Source organism: Carettochelys insculpta, chromosome 26 (assembly GCF_033958435.1).
Source record: "Carettochelys insculpta isolate YL-2023 chromosome 26, ASM3395843v1, whole genome shotgun sequence".
Classification (NCBI taxonomy): domain Eukaryota; kingdom Metazoa; phylum Chordata; order Testudines; family Carettochelyidae; genus Carettochelys; species Carettochelys insculpta.
Genome location: NC_134162.1, coordinates 1692303 through 1713125, shown reverse-complemented (window position 1 = coordinate 1713125; position 20823 = coordinate 1692303). Strand labels below are relative to the sequence as shown.

The following is a 20823-nucleotide window of genomic DNA, read 5'->3' as shown; positions in this document are numbered from 1 at the left end:
GCGTTGGTCACCCTGAGAGATAGGGAGGGCCCACACCCAGAGCCATGCTTGCCCTGTGGCTGAGGAGTCCACCTCAGGTCCCATCCAACCCCACCCACCCTCGTCCAGAGGCCAGCGATACTTTCATCTCATTGTTCAGGGTAATTCTCAGCAAGGCCCCCACCCCCAAGAACAGTCTAAGACCAGGAGCGTCTTAAAGAAAGCGCCATTTATTAGGAAAATAAGATTTGTCAAAAGCAGCAGGTTCCTTCCTGAGCCAGCAAGGTGAGATTAGAGCCCTGGGGAAGCGCAGCAGGTGATGCTAGAGGAGCCCAGCCTAGGGCTCACTAAAGCAGCTCTCAACCTTTCCCCATTAAGGTGCTTGCTCCTCGGGCTGACGGGTTTGGGCACCGACGTTTTAAGGGCTTCCCGGTGTGCCCCCTTTCTACCTGCCCCACAGCAGACCCTGGCCCTCCTCAGGCTGGGGAAGGCTAGTGCTAGAGGTGGGTCTGAGGACCAGGCTGGGCAGGAGCTTTGGGGCAGCCTCCTCAGGGCATGAGGAGCTTTTCATTTCTGTACAAAGCCAGCCCGGCTTAGCGCAGGCGGGCTCTGGTGAGGAAGGGAGCAAGGGCAGGTAGGCAGCATCAGGGACGTCCCAAGCACCAGAGATCAACGGGAGAGGTGTGCGGGAGGGCTGGACAGCACGGGACAGGGTGAGAACTGCCACGCTGAGGGACATGCTGGGAGTAAGGAGCTAAAAAGGGGCCCTGGGCCTCCGACACCAAACCAGGGACAAAGACACCACCCCCGGCCCCAGACAGCTCCCGTGAGGGGCAGCGAGGTGCACTCAGGTGAACTGAGGGGGTAAGAGGCAGTGACGGGGGCTTGGCCAGATGCTCAGTGGTGCCAGTCAAGGTAGCCCTGTTGAATCTGGCCCAAGCAACGTCATACCCTGGGGCAGAAATCCACTAGCCACGGGTCTGAAACCGTTCCCTGCCTGCACCACACCTGGCCAACCCGCCGGAGCCCTCGCGTACAGGGACAGCTTTGGGGTCAAGCAGGAGCCTGGCGGGTCTCTGCTGAGCAGGGCAGAGAGACACACGGCTGTACTGGGATTTAGGGATCCCAGGCAAAGGAAAACTAAATCTGTGAGGGATGGCAATATAGGTGCCGCTGGGGGCAGGGGACTAGACTGGACTCTGACCTCTCAAGGTCCCTTCCAGTTCTGAGTTAGGTGTAGCACCATATTGTTGATGGCTTGAGTGCTGCAGCCACCTGCTGGGCTAGGAACAAGAGCTGAGCCAACACCGACTTACAGCCACCACCATGTGTAGCCTGGGCTGGCTTTGAACCAGGGGCAGAGCTGCAGCCGGCCCCTGGGGCAGACGTCAGCTGCTGGATGCAGGTTCTCTGGTCTGGTGCAGGTACCGCAGGTGTCACCACACATGGGAACTGGGGACACTGCAGCTTGGTCCAGGGACAGGTCAGCAGAGGCCTTATACTACTAGTGGAGACAGAACTCGTGGCTTTGATACATCCCAGCCAGGGTGGGTGGTGGGAAGGAACAGCAGCTGATTGGGACACACGTCACCTTCAGATCTTCTCCCTTCCCATCCACCAGTCAGACGTGAGGCCCCAAGGTCCCCAGCACCATCAGAGGGAAGCAGGGCTCCCAGCAGGTCTCCTTTCACAGGAGGGGGTTCTCGGAGACAGCCAGGAAGGGGTGCTGGAGAGTTGCATAGGGCCAGGCTTTGATCACATTGAGAGATTATTCCCAGGCAGTCCTGCAGTGTCACAGCTGGAAGAGACAGGAAATCATCAGGCTGGCCCAGAGGCAGGAGGAGGAAGAAAAGTGCTCTTAACTCCTGAGATCAGGGTCTGCACTGAGACTTTGCCTCTCCTACCACGCCCAAGCCACTGCCAGGTTTGGGGAGCGCTCTGCCTTCGACTGCCTGGCTGCTCCTGACCCAGGGAGACCCCTAATTCCCTGCCCACCATGTCCTTTCCTTCCTGGTGACCTGCCCCACTATGCAGGTTCCCCTAATTCCACTCCTCTGTGCTAAAGCAACTCCCTAACGACACTGGGCTCTCGCACCCAACACACCCTGGAAAGCAGGCAGCCTTGCCTGTACACTCAGGCCTCTGCACTGTGGCCAGTAAGGGACAAATCCTGGCCCTTGCTGGGGCCACTTTGTGTTTCTCTGTCAGGGAGGTTCTAGGAGCCCAAGCCCAGCTCAGCCACCAGCTCTCAGCATGATCCAGGCAGGTCACGTGAGCAAGCACAGCCCTTACCCGGGTGTCGCTGGAGGAGTCATCGGGCTGCTCGGCCACGCGGTCCCTTTTCCCAGCATCCTGCATGGAGAACAGGCTGTAAGAGGGTTTGCTGTGGGCCTGACTGCCCTGCTCAGAACGTTCCCTTGGTCTCCACTGACACTGGGACCCGACCCAGAACCCTGGCTCCAGACAGACCCAAGTGGTTTGGATCCGACACAGACAAAGCCTTTGAGTGCTGGAATTGGCAGATCCAGGCCATCACATTAGCCTGTTTGGAGCAGGTCCAAGGTGGCTAATGGGATGGGGCTGGGAAGTGGGTAGTTGGAGGGCAGGCACTTTATACTGGCCGTGATGAAACCCCTCCAGAAACACGAGCAGCACAGGGAGCCTCCCCAGCAGGTGCAGAGCCACCAGCTTGGCAGGGAGCAGTGCTTGGGGCAGGAGCAGGCATGGCTCAGAGTCCACTCTCCCCAGCACTGCAACAGCAGCCGGGTCAGAAAGCAGGTCAGCCCGTGGTGTAGTAACTCACACTTCAGCCACCACGTGATGTAGCATGCTCTGCCCTAAGGTGCTACAAGCCCCAGGGCTCAGCTGACAGGACTTGAGCAGCATGCAGCTGCACTGGAGGGGCTCTGCAGCACCCAGGAGCAGAGATCTTGGATCCAGATTCTCCCTCTGCCCAGGAACACCCATACCCTGGGGCTTTCAATTCAGAGACACCTTCTCTGCAGATGAGGATGGCTACTACTGCATCTAGGAGAAATGCAGAGACCTGCGACCATCCATCCTGAAGCCCCACATGCCTCTGTGCTGCTTCAGGGACATCTCCAGCAGAGTCCCACTGCCCAGGGATGCTCATGGAAGAGCTACCATGGAGAAATCTCTAAAAGGGTTCTGCAGATACTGCATGGAGCAGAGAGTCCCTGCCGCACACCCACACCCAAATGGCCTGCTCATCATGTGCCAGCCCACCATCCCTGCAGAGGGGTTTGTCATGAGGTCCTGGAGGAAGTGGGGCTGGTCTCTGACCCACAAGCAGCCACCAGCTAGGGCTCTGCTGTGCATGAACCAATGTGATTAATGTACTCAGCATTGGGCCTGGGCAGTGCAGCACGCCAGTGCCCCTTGTGGAGGAGGAGTAATTCTCTGCTGGAGTCTGTGGAGAAGCCTCAACATCCCACCTGGTGGGAAACACCAAGGCAGGTGAGGTGGCTCGAGTCAGAGGTGTGGAGGGGACTTAAATCCTTCTGGAACATGGGTCTATGAACAGGCTGATCAGACCCACTTCAGCCACTCAAGACCTGGCTGCTCTCCTGGCACCAGAGCACAGTCCATACCTTCATTCTGCCGTCCTTGCTGGGCTCCTGGGTCCTGCTTATCCACAGGTTAATGCGAGAGGACACCACACCAGGGAGCCTCAGGTTCTCCTGCCACACAAAAGGACCTGTTAAGATGGCACATAACCCACCATGGACATACAGCCACCTCTGGGGCCCCATGTGGCTTAGCACAAGCTGCCAGGGTTATCCCACCCCTTCACATCCCATGCGAAACAAAAGAAACTGCAAGTGGCCCATCTGGGCAGAGCTCAGCTTCAAACCTGAGCCACGAGGATGCCTGCTGTAGCCAGCCCTGGACAACACTGCGCTGGGGCCTTTTCAGCACTGACTCAGGACAGGGCACCCCCAGCTGACCTGAACGGAGCGTTCCCAGGATTCAGAGGAGTTCCCCTAATACCAGTCCTCCGTGCTCGAGTTACCCCCTCGCCCCAGCTGCAGGGGAGTCCTTGGCTGCACAGCTGGCATAGGGTACTGCAAGGGAAACCCAGCCAGCAGCTAGAAGGGGGTGGTACGCATACATGGCACGTGGCGGGGCCACTGGAACATGTGGCCACCCAGACTGTGCTTGGGAAGTGCTATGGAGCTGAGCGAGCAGCTAACTCCATTGTGGATCCTGACGGGTGGAGGTCCTGCACCTTCTGCCCAGTCACTGTTCCCGGAAGATGGGAGTGAGGTCTGCAAACAGCCAGACTCTCAGCCGCTCTCCCCCACCTCACCCTCAGCCCTCACCTTCCTGAGGGGAGCTGCGTCAGCTTTGCCTGGGGCGTTGGCCTCGAAGATGCTGCGCTTGCTGGCCACGCCCTGCGAGGATGGGACGAAGCTTCTTGGCACGGACATGGGCAACTTCACCTCCGATCGCTAGGAGCGGAGAGAGGAGGTGTGAGGGGAAGAGGAGCTGCTCTGGTACGTGTGCGCCAAGGCCAGAGCAGGCATTGTACAGGGCTGTGTCCCCCCACCCCGCAGGCCTGCTAGGCCTCTCAGTGCACAAAGGACGGGCAGCTGGGTTCCTTACCCGAGCTCGCCTCCTCCCACCGCCCCCAGGCAGCCCTGTGCTGGTGGAGATACATCCTCTGTCCCTTGAAGGGGTGCCCCTTCTGGGTGAGTGGGGAGGTGGGGGCCTGCCTCAAGGAGCCCCTGCTCTGACCTCTGCCAGGCAGACTTTCCCCAACTCCCCGTTACTTCCCCTTCTCAGGCACACAGAGCTCAGTAGCCACCCGCTTCCGCCCAGGGGCCACAGAACTAGTCTGGTATTCGCAGGGCCCAGCAAAGGGACCATCACCCTTCCTGGGGGTGCCATTTACCTGCACAGCTGAGGTATACTGCTCCAGTTTCTCCTCAATCCGGGTGCAACTGGCTGGCACTCTCATGCTGGCACTGGAGAGGAGGAAGGGATGGAGACGTGAGAAATCCCCACCAGCATCCTTCAGGCTGCAGCAACGCCTGCCTGGTGACAGCATTGGCAGAGCTGGATTCTTCTCCCGTCAGGCTTATGCCATGGTACTGCCTGCCTATCCCTAGCTGTTCGAAGAGCAACATTGGGCAATTTCTCCTCTATAACCACTGGCTGCAGTATAGTCCTATAAGTGAAGTCGTTTTTAAGCTACCTCAGGGTCTGTTACTAAACCTGAGCACATATTTGATGGATCCGTCCTCAGCAGCTGCTCTGAGGAGGCCGAGGACCACAACCATCCCCACATGGGACAGCTGCAGAACTGAGGGGCCAGCCCAACAGTGAGAATTGAGCAAGTCCTCAGAGGTATCCAGGTACCTAAGGTCACATGGAGCAGAGCCAGGAACAGACCCTGGGTCTCCTAAAGTCCCAGGCAAGCACTTAACACACGCAACCAGCCTCTCTCCAAGGAGTTAGCTGTCAAACGTAGGGGGTCATGCTGCTTACCCTGTCAGGGGCCATCAGGAAATCAAGATTTGCTCAACTGCAATCGCTGGCTGTTCATGAGCCAACCCAACATCCCATCCCATCCCTCCGTCACACCCAGCATCCCCCTTTCCCCTCCATCAGACTCAGAACACAGATGACAAGTGTCGAGAGACACCCTCACAAAAAGTGCCTCTTCCAGGATTCCCTGGGTCCTCAGGGCAATGAAGCCCCCGTACTAGTTACTCTTCCCCTTGAGTCTCCAGTTCCATCCAGAGCAGGAGGGACGCACGACCCTCCGGGATCAGTGGAAGAACTTGTGTCTATTGACTGGCCGAAAGGTGTAATTACTGCAGTTGCAAAACAGCGGGGGGGGATCCACCCTGTCAAGCTGCAACGTATGTCATTTATGGGCCTGAAAAGAGGCAAAGGCTGGGGCTCCGTGGTGTAGAGAAGGGTTCGCTCAGGTTTGTTTCCCGGAGAGAAGTGGGCTTCATGACTGTCCCCAGGCAGGGGAGGGCACCCTGGGCCCCTTTGAAATACTGCAGCAACGCTGCTCGGCCGCGTCGCGTTGGGTTGGGAGGGAGAGAACTGCCATCTGAGCAGTGCTAGGGTTGGATTGCTGTAGACTCCACCCCTTTGGGGGGTGGATCCGGGCCCCTCCTCCCACCTTGCCTTGGGGCTGGCGGTGGCTGTTGGCCCCGCTGTTTGTCTGCTTCCCTCTTGGTCAGTGACCAGATTTTGAATCTCTTTCCAGGGGAAGCCCATCCCCTGCCTTTTATGTCCAGTGCAGGACAGCCTGCCCTGATGGTGGGAAAACACCCCCCCACCACTTTCTGATCTCACATCAGTTTTACCCCAGTAGAGACCACCGAGGATGGTGTTTCTCCTGATTTCAGACAGCAGATCTGACTTCAGGGAGGAGACCTTACTAAAAAAAGTCACTTGTTCTGCTCAGTTTTAACCCAAGAAGTCCAAATACAGACTCCCACCCTTGGAAAGGGCACCGCTGAGGTGTTCCCACCAGAGCCAAGCACTCAACAACTTAGTGCCTTGCCCAGGAACGTGTCCCTTCCTATGTCCCTCTTGGCCTGGATGATGTCAAAGAACAACACGGACTTTGGGCCCTATTTCTGCCACAAAAGAGGTCAAGGAGAGATCTGCCAGCAATTTCCCTGGGTGTAGAAACAGGTCACCGTAGACCACCACTCCAGTGCAAACTGAATGGCAATGATGCACCGGGGGCGGGTGTCCTGCATGCAAAAGGCAACATCCCAAATTCCACCAGTGGTCGTCTTGAGATCCTGAGCAGGCCCTGCCACACTCAGGAGGAGCTGGTGTGAACCTGGCAGACAATGAGGCATTTCAGCCCTGGTTAACTGTGAACCCTCATATGGGTTCAATCAACTTGACTACAGTACAAGCCAGTAGCCAGACAATAAGACAGAGGGACTTAGACAAGATAGGTTACTGGTCTTCTCACTAGGGACACCCAAATGGGAGGGAGATAATAGAATCATAGAACACTAGGACTGGAAGGGACCTCGAGAGGCCATCGAGTCCAGCCCCCTGCCCCAATGGCAGGACCAAGTACTATCTGAACCACCCCTGATAGATGTTTGTCTAACCTGTTCTTAAATAGCTCCAGCGATGGAGATTCCACAACCTCCCTTGGCAATTTATTCCACTGTTTGACCACCCTGACAGTTAGGAACTTTTTCCTAATGTCCAACCTAAACCTCCCTTGCTGCAGTTTAAGCCCATTGCCTCTTGTTCTATCCTCAGAGGCCAAGAAGAACAAGTTTTCTCCTTCCTCCTTATGACTCCCTTTTAGATACCTGAAAACTGCTATCATGTCCCCCCTCAATCTTCTCTTATCCAAACTAAACAAGCCCAATTCTTCCAGCCTTTTTTCATAGGTCACATTCTCTAGACCTTTAATCATTCTTGTCGCTCTTTTCTGGACCCTCTCTAGTTTCTCCATATCTTTTTTGAAGTGCGGTGCCCAGAACTGGGCACAATACTCCAGCTGAGGCCTAACCAGCGCAGAGTAGAGTGGAAGAATGACTTCTCGTGTCTTGTTCACAACACACCTGTTAATGCAGCCCAGAATCATGTTTGCTTTTTTTTTTGCAACAGCACCACATTGACGACTCATATTTAGCTTGTGGTCCACTATAACCCCTAGGCCCCTTTCTGCTGTACTCATTCCTAGACAGTCTCTCCCCATTCTGTATGTGTGAAACTGATTGCTCCTTCCTAAGTGGAGCACTTTGCATTTGTCCCTATTAAACTTCATCCTGTTTACCTCAGACCATTTCTCCAATTTATCCAGATCATTTTGAATTATGATCCATGTTCTATTTCTGGAGCAGAAGCAGTCACTGGATTTGCTCTGCAAAGCTCTTCCCCACTCCATGACCCAGTTTGCCCTGTTGTACAGTGGGTGCAATGGGATCAGAGAGGTGGAAGGAGGCATTAAGGTTCAGGGTATGCTTCAAGGTCCTTGGATGGCAGCGGGTGGGGGAGACTGGAGTTATTAGCAGCTTTGTGGCATGAACAAGACAAGAGCACTGACCTTCTGATAAAGGCATTTTCTTCTTGGTCTTTTCTAGAGATCACCTGGAAACGCAAGCAGAGGAGGTGAGGCATGGAACAGCCCAGGGTCACGGTGGGAGGTGTGATAAGCTTTGAGAAGGACCCCTTCTTATGAGTGGGAAACTTTATGCAGCCCAGCTGGTCCCAATGTGCTTCACAGACTGGCTCTACCAATGCTGGGCATGTCTCAAAACCCACCACTCTGGGCTAGCAGTTTCAGAGAGGGGATCCCTGCTGGGACCAGGACCTGGGGTAGGTGGGGCAAAAATATTTCCAGGCTTCAGGAAAGGTTTGGTCCCAATCACTTCTGAAGCCTGGGCCCCTCTCCTCACAGCTGGCCGAGGTACGGGGGGAATCCTGAACCAAGAACAGGTCTTGTTTCCACCCTGAGCTAGAGGTTCTCTGGATCTAGTCCCCCCTCAGCCCACACTCAGCCATCTCTAGCCTCACTTTCCTCTCGCCCCCTGCCCTCAAAGCTTCCCTTTTCAGTTCCTTCATTGCACTGCCCGACCTCTCAGGGCCAGCCGACCTCCTCCTCCTGCCGCTGCAACTCCACAGCACAAGGACCTTCAGGGCAGGTGTCCTCACACCCTCTGAGATGTGACCTCTGCAACCTGTGCCAAGGTCCTACCCTTCTGAAACAGCTCCAAACCCAGCCAGCTGGGGGGCGGGGGGCGGGTTGCTTGGCAGCAGCCCCCAGACTTTGTTCCAAGGGGCACAGAAGCCCAGTTCCATCTCCTCTCCTCTTACCCCCAGGCAATCCAGCCAGCTGCAACCCGTCCCAGGCAGAATTGCTCCCAGCACTGTCCCCTGGGCATTTTGCAGCACAGAACCAGGCAGTCTGAGAGCTTCAGTAGCCATGCAGCTTGCAAAGTCCTGGGGCCAGTACAGTATGTGCTGCAGGACAGGCCTGTCGCTGGGACGGAGCAAGCCAGGAAGGGTGGATACAATCCTCCATCAGCCTCAGTCTGCAAGATACCTTTTTAGGTGGTGTATGACCCTATAAGCCCCTTAATGCCAACTGGCAGATGCCCCCCCGCCATATTACGCTCATTGCGACATCAGTGCGTAGCAATAGGGCTCTAATTGGCGTCCCATATGAACTGGTGACGTGCCCCTCCCTAAAACCATTGTGGGATGTGTAGAGATTCAGAACACATCCGTAGCTAAGCTCTTAAAAGGTGTTTGGAGGGAGAGCTTAGACCCAGCTGCTCTGGGCAAAGGAATGCATATTTACCTGTCTGACCAGCTTGATCACAGGCAGGACCATGAAAAGATATTTACATATATGATGAAGATATCAAGCGGGGGAAGACTACTGATTAATAGTCACACCTTAGGACAGAATCTGTACCCCACGAAGCCTTCCTAGCTTGAGACAGAAGCTGGACTGTGGTGGCCTCTTGTTCTTGCTAATCATCATTAACAAAGAACATGGGTTTTAAATCAGATTGATTGAGGGAATTGGTCTTCTCTTCTGCAGACTAAACAGTCCCGAGGGGGGATTTGATAAACAGCCTTCAACTTACTGAAGGGAGGCTGCAAAGAGGCTGGAGAGAGGCTGTTCACAGTGGTCATGGAGGGCAGAACACAGAACAATGGTCTCAAGTTGCAGTTGGGAAGGTCCAGGTTGAACATTAGGAAAAACTTTTTCACTAGGAGGCTGGTGAAGCATTGGAATGGTCTCCCCAGGGAAGTAGTGGAGTCTCCATTCCCGGAGGTGTTTAAGTCTCGCCTAGACAAAGCCCTGGCTGGGCTGATCTGATGAGTTTGGTCCTGCCTTGGGCAGGGAGCTGGACTTGATGGCTTCTTAGGTCTCTTCCAGCTCTATTGTTCTATGATCAGCTTTTACCTCATTTCCCCCCCCGCCCCCATCATCTCATTAAAACAGCCCAGAGAAGAGAAGCTAACTTGGCAGACTGGGATGTACACAGTTTCTCTGGAGGCAGCAAAAACGTTTGCCAGCGTCTGCTGAGAGGCACTGGATATGGCTGGGTAACGTACCCAAGGAGCTCAGGAGCAGGGCTTCACTAACATTACCTACAAGGCAGCATTTAGACTGGTGGAGTCTTGTTGGCCAGACAGCTTAGCAGCAGCAAAGCTGGCTCTTGCCAAGCTGGTGGGCAGCAGGTTCTGGGGCAGACTTCCTCCCGGGGGCAATGCCAAGGCACAACAGGCCAGGCAGTTTAATAGTGGGCATGGAGAAGTCATTCCATTTAATGCTGTGCTCGCGGACCTCTTGGGCCCCTCATAGGGGCTGCAGTGGGAAAGAACACAGCATTGCAAGGCCCTTTTGGGAAACCTGAGCAGCGCTGAAGCCCGTCACGTAGGTACAGCCTTTGGAGAGAGTGGAGTCACCTGTATCGCTCCTGAGACCAAGAACGGTAATTACAGCTTCTCCGAACTTCCATGATCCCCTGGAGGCTTGTAATAGAGCTTCATCTGGGCCCAGAACAAAACACAGCCCAGCCACCTTCCCCAGGGAGCACTACGAGGAGTTGTTATTCAGGAATACCTAGAGAGTCTGCTCCATCTGGGCTCAAGTTGATAATGGGAAGGAAAAAACCTCAGACTGGATCTGTGTGGGTATTTGGAATGGGTTTGGCAAGCCCCAGCCTGGCCAGGACAGAGCAAAGTACTGCCGGAGTGAGTTACCCCTGCACCAATGGAATGGAGGGTCCAGTCCCCAGCCCACTTCAGCACTCACCCGGAAAGAGACGGTCCTGGGGCTGATGCGTTTGAACGAGCTGCTGTAGAGGACCTGAGTCGGGGAAGCAACCGAGGTGCATCTGGGTTTGTCTTGGGTGGAAAGGGACCCTGCAGACTCCTGAGCCTGGGGGAGAAAGCCATGTCAGGGAAGAGCCAACGGGGCCTGGGCCCATCACTATGAGGTCAGGAAGTGAAGCCTGGGAGCTCAGCAGCTTCAGACCGTAGGACCCTGGGCTTTGGCCTGTCCAGTCGAAGTCATCACTGAAGCTATGGGGTCGGGGGGAAGAGTTGCTCAGAGGGCTCAGGCTCAATGAGCAGAAGCAGCTATTGCCCCACTGTAATCCCCCCCACACCACTGGGGCGTGGTGCTCGGATCTCCTCTAGATGAATGAGTAACAGCCTTAGCTAGGGGCACATGGCTTGTAGCTCAGGCATTTTGCTCCAGAGGTCCCAGGCTGGCCTGCCAAGGAGCAGAGTCTGTCAGCATGGCATGACCTCATCGAAAGGGTCAAAGCCCACGTACCCCTACCCTTCTGCCCCATGGCCACACACGCATTGCATAGCCACCCCAGGAGGTTAAAAACCCTGTTTGAGAGGGCACGAGAAGGGAGCCAAGTCCCATGTCTGAAGGCATGCGGTCCAACCTCTCTGTCTGCTGCGGCCTGAGCCTTTGGGTCCCACCCTCTCTCCTGATGGAGAGATGCCAGCTCCTTTTTTGACAGGAGCCAGGTTACTCCAAGTCACACAGACCCAGCTCCTCAGGGGGATTTAGGAACCTAGCTCCCCTTGAGGAGCTGGGGTGTTGAGGAAAAGCCCCTAACTGTTGTGAGGGTGTTGCTGAAGTGCCTCAAACCAGCAACTCCGCTGTGTCACTCACCTGCTGGACGGAGGAGGGCGTCACTGGGGAGCCTGGTTTCTGTTGCACATGGCTTCCTGCCCGCGAGAGGATTTTCACCTCCAGGTAACTGTGGTCTTTCTGCCCCTGAGCTGGTCCGTGGGGCTGGCTCCCCGACACCTCCTGCTTCGGAGGGGGCTCGTCTACTTTCAGGTCCTTCTCGTTCTGAGCTGCCCCCGGATGCTGCTTCGGAGCAATCTTGGGACATTGTTCTGCTGTAGGGCCCGTCGGCTCCTTGGCCACTCCCTGGCACTCTTCCCCTAGCAGGGCGCTTCCAGCCTGAGCTGACCCATGGGGCAGGGCTGCCTCCGGGCCACTTGCTCCCGTTTCTGGCTCCCTGCAGTTTTCTAGCCGCTTGTTCTCCCGTGTGAGGTTTTCTAAGCTCTCCACCTGCCACCTCTGCCTCCTGATTGCCTGCGGCCGCAGCTCTGCCGTGAGCTTCTGCTTGGGCATCTCCTCCTCAGCTGGAGAGGCTGCTGGTGGCTCTACCTTCTCAAGGCTGTGTAGCCTGCAGCAACAGAGTGGCCACTGACACCCTTGGCCAGCGAACAACCCCGGCCCCGAGAAGAGGCTCCACACCCCAGATCAGCCTCTGTCCCTTGTCTGGGAGCACTTTACGAGCATGTTCAGAGCAGCCTTAGCTTGCTCTGCAGAGGGCAGGGTCCTGCTCTTCTCTTCAAGAGGGGCAGCCACCTGGCTGGATGGGCGAGGGAGAACGTGGCGGGGAAGTGTCAGGGGAATACGCAGAAGAAGGTATTCACACCCATGAGCTGCCTTTTAGAATATATGGGGGTGACTGTCAGGAGTCTGGGGGATTTTGATGGGTGGTTTCAAGGTAATACCTGCACCCAACTCCCCCCGGGGCCTTTTGGACGCTCTTCACCTTTGTCATAAGAGAGCCATGATCATCTGATCCCATCTGTCCTCCGCGGCTCTCAACAGGGTTGGCAAAGTAGCAGAGTGTTATGCCCATGCTACGTGGTGGTAAACTGAGGCCTTGGGCAGGAGCCATCTGCCCAGGCTCCCAGAGTGACCGCCAGTCTCGCCACTACGCCCCATCCGCCTCAGCCATGACCTCGGATTCCCCTCTTCTAACTGCTCCGTACAGCACCACCCTGGGGCCTGCTCCACAGCCGTTTCCTGGGACGACTCGCGCCAAAGCCCAACAAACAGTAAGACAAGCCGAGCTGTTGTGCTGCCTTTCGGGCAAAGCTGGCTCTGGTCACAGCCCCTCTCCCCACCCACCTCTGCAGTGCCGGCTCGCTGGCGTTTGGTGTGGGGGGCGGGGCTTCGTCCTCAGCATTGACGGCAGAGCTCAGGCGGCGCTCTCTCTGCCGACGCTCTCTCGCCTGCTCCTCCTCATCCTCGAGGGTCCTCTGCCTGGCCAGGCTGTTCCGGAGAGGCGACAAGAGAGCACAACAGAGGCCAGGTGAGTTAGGCAAGACCTGACCTTGGATCTACATCTGCTGGGCCGAGGCAGAAACAGGTTCGCTAAGAGATAACCTGACTCACCTCCCCACTAATGCATGGGGACCAACATGGCTACCACCTGGCATCCAAGGAGCACATGGATAGCAGCTTGCAGCTGGCCAGTTGCAAACATCCCATTCAGACCTGCTGCCACGCCCCTCCCCAGCAGGGGTCGGCTGCGGGAGGATGGGAAACAGGAGCAGAAACACAGGGGATAGTGTCCGTACCCACCCCACACGATGCTAATATCGACATCTACACGTGAAAATGCCGTTCTAAAACGTTATCAAATACCTGAAGTTAGCACTTGACTTTGCAGCTCAGCATTGCTTTAACGGAGGAAGGGCATTTTAAGAATCTATGTTTATATAAACAAAACGTTTCCATCCCATGGTACCATCCCGTCCCCCAGAAGAGGTCGTCAACAAGGTTAGGATGCTGGAAGGTTGGGTACCAGTCCCAGCTCTGCAGGGAAGCCTGCTCTAGTGGGAACAGCATTTTCTAGCAGGAATTCTGCTCCCCCTAGCCCCTGCACACCCTCTTTCCCAACTACCATAAAAACTGGCATCTTTCAAACAGGTCTTTTCCCCGCCCTACTTCATTGCCCTCTCCCACACATGCTTCCTCTAAAGGAGTCCCTGACTGTGCTGCAAAGAATGCCCAAGGCAGTTCAAAAACAAAGAATTTTACAACTCCAACTGGTTTGCCACGTCAGAGGCTGTTTGTTGGCTTTTTGCGATATGCAGGGCACAGTTTGTCTGGGCAGAAGAGTTAGACGGGCATGGGCTGTGGTTTAAATTTAAGCTGAGAGAACGTCCTGTGTGGACATTCTAGTTCCAGTTGGTGTGGAAAGGGTGCTGCTAAAGCCACACCTATTCCAGCCTAGGAGCAGCTGCATAGGGAGTTCCAGGAGCATAATGCAATCAGTTGACCTAATACCAGTATAATTATACTGTGTCTAACAGGTAGAACTTCCCCACCAAGATAAGCCCGTACATGATGCAATTACATGTCAGTTTTATTTTTGCTTGTCCTCTACAGAAAAATGGAAGAGCGCAGACAGTAAGCGCCTAGGCCACATCTTAATTCACCAGCTGATGCCCCTCACCCCTGCATTCCCCCTGCCTTTCAGGCTTCAGCAATGGCCTAATGGAAACGAGGCACTGAAGTGGCAATGTGGCATGGAAATATTCACCAGCCTTTAGAGGTCTCCTGCCACTGCAAAAAACAAGGAGGAGCAGCCATCATCAGGTGACTCTCAACTTACTATGGTCTGTTAGAGTTCCTCTGACCAACAGCAAGTGACCATAGTTCAGTGGAGGGCAACTGTGGCCCATGGGGGTTCCATCTGCATCCCATGGTACCCCATGCGCCTCTCACATATAGAGCCCCATATTTCCTACTCCTCCACCCTCCCACCACTTTCATGCTTCATCCTTGCTCCTCCTCCTCCCTGCCAGAGCTGGTATGCTGTGAATCAGGCAATTTGCATGCGCCAAAAGCATCAGGAAAGTTCAGGGCTCTAGTACCCCGGTGCACGAGAGGTGCATGGGGGTTAGAAGCAGACAGGGGACCACAGGTGGAACCCCCATGGGCCACAGGATGTTGCAGCCCACTGAGGTGGAGGACAACTACACACCTGACCCACCCAATATTCAGGGAGAACCCTGGCCTGCCTGCTTCGATTCTTTTATGTTTCAGGGCCCTGCAGCATTTGAAGCTGCAACATCTTCCTGGGGGGTGTATCTTTGTAAAAAAAGGAACAAGTGTTTCCACCAGAGCACGGGTCAGGAATCTTTCCAAGGCAGTGTGCCAAAATTTGACCTTTTGACTGCTATATGGTCCACATGCCTTTGATGATTTTTAAAGTCACTCATAGTTCTGCTTACAACAGCTTCATTAATAAAAAGACACAGAGCTTCGCTGGTTAGGTGGTGCTTGGCAGCATTGGGTGGTTTTTTGTTAATCCATGGGTGGCACAGCCGAGCTCCCCCTTCGCATGCCGACGAAAATCAGCTCGCATACCACTCTTGGCACCTGTGCCGGGGCAGGGGGGGGTCTGACCCCTGCACTGCAGCACATTTGTAAAATAAAAGGAGATAGTAAAACCACTGGACTGACACGTGGTTGGTGGGTCAGCACAAGCTTGGCTTTCGCAGACTCTGAACTTGGAGCCAAGTTTGACACTTGAAAGTGTCCAGGTTGGAGCAAATTCAACCCTGACCCGTGTAAGTCAATGAGAGGGATCAGAATCCAGCCTAGACTAGCACTGGTGCTATTACCAGCCCTACGTGACTTGTAGCTGTCACTGGGTGAGTTAATGATTACACAAGTCCAGATTTCCTCCCTGCCAGACTCCCTGTTCTCAGTCTGCCAGGTGTGGAGAGAGGAAGGGAAAGGAGATTGTTCGAGTGAAAGGGACAGGAGAAAAGCAGGAAGGGTGGGCAGTGGGGAGGGAGCTACAATCAACCGCTGCACTTTCAAACTTCACTTTCTAGGTAGAAAGCTACTTGCCCTTCCTTGGAGGGGGTGCATGTGCGGGTGGAGGAGAGGGAACTGACATCAGAAATCAATGCAAGGAACTGAAGGAGTTTGGTACTTTAGCATGCATGAGTCATGCTCCCTTCCTTTAGTGTGCTGGGTTTGGTTTGTTTGTTTTTTTTTTTATTAAAAGCATAAAGATGGCCCCACCCTCTCTTGAGATGACCTTATTCCGAGAAATACAACATTCACGAGAGCAGTGTTTCTTCAACAGCGTTCCATGGAACACTGGCGTCCGGTGAACCACTCGCAGGCGCGCCGCTAACGATTGGAAGAAGACACTGATGTTCTAGATTTTCTGTTATAAAGCCAGGTATAAATGTTACTTCACTACTATGATAGCTGATTCAATTACTCCATTGTGGTTTTGCTGTTCAGTAAGCCCTCAAAATGCACGACTTCGAGTTGTGCTTAACTCACACGAGTGCGAGTTAAGTGCAATTCAAAGCCACTCTGCAGCTGTCCATATGCCAGACTCTCCCAGCTAGGGGAAGCCAGGCAGGCAGGCAACTGCTGCAGTTGGGGAAAGCTATGGAGAAGCAGTGCCTGCCTCCCAGAGTGGCAGGGAGCAAGGAAGCTGACCAGCCCTAGTAGGGTGGTCAATTTCCTGATGGTGAGACAAGTACCATGCTGAAGCTTGGCAGCCAGGCTCCCACATCCAGGTCGCAGGACCCAGGAAACTGACCAGCCCTAGTGGGCTGGTCAGTTTCCCAGCTCCTGCAAGCCCAGGGGAACCAGAAACCAGTCTGCCACCTGGTTCTTGTCTCCCCTGACTTGTGAAATTTGAGTTATGCGTGGGTTGCAAGGAACACAACCCTCATGTAACTCAAGGGTCTCCTGTGTACGTTGCTGTTTGTTTCTCTTTTCTGGGCTGACAATTTCTTTCTTTGAAGAAAATTTTCATAGGTGTTCTTCATAAGAAATCATTTGGTGCTGCGGGGTCTCAGTTTAAGAAACACTACAATGGAACATCATTGTGACAACCAAACTTGCCCATAGATCCAGAGCCTAGAGCTAGTCTACAGGCGTAATCTCCTGTAACCCTGGCACTTGGCACATGTTCGGATCCTTGTGTTCTGGAACCCTAGCTGTGCATGCATTTTGGGCCCAACCCCACTTCCATCGTACCAAACTGGCTTTTAATCAGCCCTTCTATACTGGCCATCAGTTGCATAGGTGTGCAAAATTGTGCTATTACTGCACGTGATGTCACAGTCCAGGGGTCAGCAACCCCTGGCTCACGTGCCAAGAGTGGCATGCAAAACAGTTATCATCGGCACGTGAAGTCAGACCTCAGCCCTGCCCCTCCTCCCCCATGCAGCTCAAGCTTGCTCAAAGCCAGGCCACCTGCGGATTACCAGGAGACCAGCTAATGCTACCAACCATGACCTACACAGTAAAGCTCTGCACCTTCATTTATTTATTAATGAAGCAGTTGTAAGTAGGACTATTAGCGACTTTTAAAAGTATCAGCAATGTTTAGACTGTACCTGGAGATCAAAAGGTCAAATTTCAGCACTCTGCCTCACTGACCCTTGTTATTATCTCCAGGGGCACATGTAGGTCCCACAAGTATCTATCAGCCCACTAAACTTGACTGTATTTGGCAACAATGCCTTCCAAGTGCTGCAATAGGACCCAGGTGGTCTTGAATCTATTGCCAGCTCTGACACTAACTTTGGTGACCTTGGGCAGTGTCACCTTCCTTGCCCTAAGCTTTTCCACCTGTAAAATGGGGATAATAAATTGACTATTTGTAAAGCACATGGTGAGCTATGTATTCATAGCAGCCTGCAGGCAGGCTGGAACCTAGGACCTCTGAAGCTTAGTGCAGGCACCTCTACAACTTGAGCTAAAGGCCAGCTAGCGCTCAGGTTAGAATGTGTCCTCTGCAGCCTCTCGGTGAGGTGGGCTAGGCATCACTACATGGGACAAGTAGAGAGGCAGCTGTGTCAGTCTGTACCTTTGAGAACAAGAACTCCTGTGGCACCTTACAGATTAACAGATATTTTGGAGCATAAGCTTTCGTGGGCAAAGACCCACTTCATCAGATGCATGGGACAGTTAACCACACATAGCTGTGGGGATTACATATTTTTATTATAGCTGCACCTATGATCAAGTTAAACATGTGCCTAAGCTTTTGCAAGGCTGGAGCCTTAACAAGAATGCTACTCTTGTTTATTTCTCTCTAAGAACATGTCCCTCAGTTGAGGGCTAGACCCATGTCTATGGGGCATTAACTTGCTGCTAGGGTAGGGCTCTAGAGCTGGTTGAAAGTTTTGGAATGGGAAGACGTTGGTCCAAGATTTCTCTTTCATGTGAGCCTTCTTTTCCCCCCCCTTTCAAGATCCTTCTCCCTCCCAAATGTATTTAATCAATTCTTAGAATTTGTTCTGGGGGAAAAAAAAAAAAAAAAAAGCTTCTTTGTACCAGATCCTTCATTCTGGGTTTTTGGTAAGATTCAAGCAAATTGCGACAGAAGCCAAATTTCCAATAAATATTTCAGTAGAACTACAATGGGCAATTTCACATATAACAGACTTCAAAAGGGGTCAGTTTCAAACCCTGTCCTCCATAGACATGTTGAAATGTTGGTTTTTGTGACCTTGGTCAGTTTCTGGTGGATTTTAAGTCGGGTGTAGGGCTTTCCCTGGTCCTTAGCACACCAGCACATCACTATTGATGAAAATAAGCTGGTTGCACTTTACATGCCTGTTCACCCACAGAGCCAAATGGGCTGCTGATGAGGAAGCTAGATTTTGTTCTGCCTCAGACATCAAGAAAATTGTTAACCACAGCTGATTAAATAAGCCAGTGCTCATTATGTCTCCTCTCTTCCCATTTTAAGAGTCTCCCAATTATTTGTTACCAAAAAATATTTGCAAATTTCTGCCATGAATAATTCTTAGTTGACCATCACCATGTGGGTCTTTTGCATGGTGTTCTGCCTGTCTCATCCAAGTAGCCAGGGAGTTCTTTTACATTATACGTGCAGCCTTTGTCGAACCACAACCCCCATTGCCACTGGTGTCTGGGCATTACTACTACCATTGATAATATTCATTCATGTTGTAGGTGGAATGACTCAGCAGAAGCCAAACTGCTGAAGCCAGCCCAGGCTTTTCCCACAGGATGTTTATAGTAAGAACCATATAAAAGAACTACAGAACAACTCCCCAGCATGGGAGTTGCACCAGCTGGGTGGCCCCTGGGGAATTTTCCCCATCTTCTTCTAAGCTAAAGCATCCGCCCATACCACCAATGCATAGCCTTTCCTCTGCTGGGACACTATAGGATGTGGGGGGACAGAGAGAAGATTAATCCCCTTGTTCAGTGGGGACGAGGTGTCCAGACACAGGGAACCATTTCAGTGTGCAATTCTTTCTGGCCCTTGATTGGGCACCTTGTGTAATTATCCATCATGGGGACAGTCACAGGTTTTATACTCACATGAGCATTTTAATCCAATAATTGATTTCAAGACCAGAAGACCCATCATTTTGACTCCCTGCACCACACAAGCTGGACAAGTTCACCCTGCATGCCCATAACTGCTGTCTGAAGTGGGGGGGGCTCCCCCCTCCAATAATACATCCACTCCTGCAACCATTACCCCTATTGCACAGATGGGGAAACTAAGGCATAGAGCAACTAACAGGCAGATTCGTAGACACATTTACCTGTCTAACCGCCATGCAATTTAATAGCATTTGTTGGGTGCCTAAAGGCCTTTGCAAACCCAAGGGGGGTTCTTTTCCTGGACCAGTTCCAGAGATGAAAGAGACCCATGGACACAGCTCTGTGCTATTGTTCGAGTGGGGCTGGGTTAGCACCTGGACACCTCCCTGCCCCAGGGTGCCAAGGGCTGCACAGACACACCACTGAGAGGGGAGGCAGGGCCTGAGTGCTTGGGAGAGCAGCTCCAGTCTCCAGCCCAGATTAGAAACCCAGCTACCAGGGGCTGGATTGCAGGGAACACAGGACAGCCCATCAGAACTGCACCAGGCAGCCTCTCACTTCTCCAGGGGACTGCTTCAGGGCCCCCCCGCCCTCGGGCACTGCCAGACCAGTGCCTCAGGGATGTGCTGAGTGCCTTGAGCCCTCTCTGTAAGCCCTGTGTATGATGGGAACTGCTTCTGGCCCAGGGGCTGCAGCACTCCCAGGACCCCTAGTTCCAGCCTCTGTGGCTGGGCCCCTGTTTGAAACGCCTGACAGCCCTCTAGGCCTGCCCAGCCCAGAGGCACAGGGGTGTTTGTTCTGCCCTGCTACAGGGCATGGCTCTTTCTGCACCCCTGCAAATAACAGCCCCCCCACCCCAAGCCCCTTCTTCCCTGAGGCCCCTTGGTAACACCCCAGCCAACAGCTCCCCACCTCTCCCAGCTAGCAGCCCCCTTCCTGCTAACTGCCCCCAGCCCGCCCCCAAGCAAGAAGCCCCACTTCCCTGAGCACCCCCATCTACCCCATGAGCAGCCCCACCTCTCCCAGCTAACACTGCCCCTTCCCCAAGCCCCCTCCACTAACAGCACCTCCTTCCTACCCTCAGCCCCCCAGCTAACCCCCTTCCCTGACCCCACTGCCACTAACAGCACCCCCTCCCTCAGCCCCCCCCAGCTAGCAGCACCCTCTTCCCTGGGGAGCAGCCCCCCACCTCAGCTAGCAGCACCCCCTTCCCTGGGGAGCAGCCCCCCGCCCCAGCTAGCAGCGCCCCCTTCCCTGGGGAGCAGCCCCCCGCCCCAGCTAGCAGCGCCCCCTTCCCTGGGGAGCAGCCCCCCGCCCCAGCTAGCAGCGCCCCCTTCCCTGGGGACCCCCGCGCCCACCTGGAGAGCGCGGACCAGTTCTTCCTGCTGAAGGACATCGCGGCTGCCGCTGGCTGGGGGCGGCCCCGGACATGCAGGCGGAGACCGACCCGACCCCCGGCCGGCCGCAGCGCTCGCGCACCCGCTGCCCGGCCCCGCGCACCTTCCCCGGCCCACAGCGCTGGGCGGCGTCACGTGGTCCCTTATCTACCTGCCCGGGCGCGGAGAGCTGTAATTAGCCTATTAGCCGCACCTTCCAAAAGGCACCCGGCGCGGGCGTGCCCCAGCCGCTGCGCCGGCCGCCAACCGGGCTGGGCTGGGCTGGGCTGGGCTCCCGGCTCC

At 54.4% G+C, this 20823-nt stretch overlaps 1 protein-coding gene across 1 annotated transcript; it reads right to left on the bottom strand.

Moving 5' to 3' along the window:
- Nucleotides 1-191: 191 nt before the first annotated feature.
- Nucleotides 192-20645, bottom strand: LAD1 (ladinin 1). The gene is made up of 10 exons (XM_074977446.1): nucleotides 20503-20645; nucleotides 12917-13060; nucleotides 11654-12179; nucleotides 10775-10900; nucleotides 8048-8091; nucleotides 4895-4967; nucleotides 4323-4451; nucleotides 3591-3680; nucleotides 2272-2331; nucleotides 192-1777 (listed from the first exon to the last, which is right to left on the bottom strand). The coding sequence occupies exons 1-10, from the start codon at nucleotides 20538-20540 to the stop codon at nucleotides 1772-1774; spliced, it is 1236 nt and encodes a 411-aa protein (XP_074833547.1). The 5' UTR covers nucleotides 20541-20645; the 3' UTR covers nucleotides 192-1771.
- Nucleotides 20646-20823: the final 178 nt, after the last annotated feature.

Coding starts and splice junctions, on each gene's coding strand:
- LAD1 (XM_074977446.1), bottom strand. CDS start 20,540: ATGTCCTTCAGCAGGAAGAACTGGTCCGCGCTCTCCAG. Junction 8,092..10,774: donor CCAGGACCGTCTCTTTCCGG/GTGAGTGCTGAA, acceptor TTGCGTTTCCAG/GTGATCTCTAGAAAAGACCA. Junction 2,332..3,590: donor GCAAGGACGGCAGAATGAAG/GTATGGACTGTG, acceptor TTCTCCATGCAG/GATGCTGGGAAAAGGGACCG.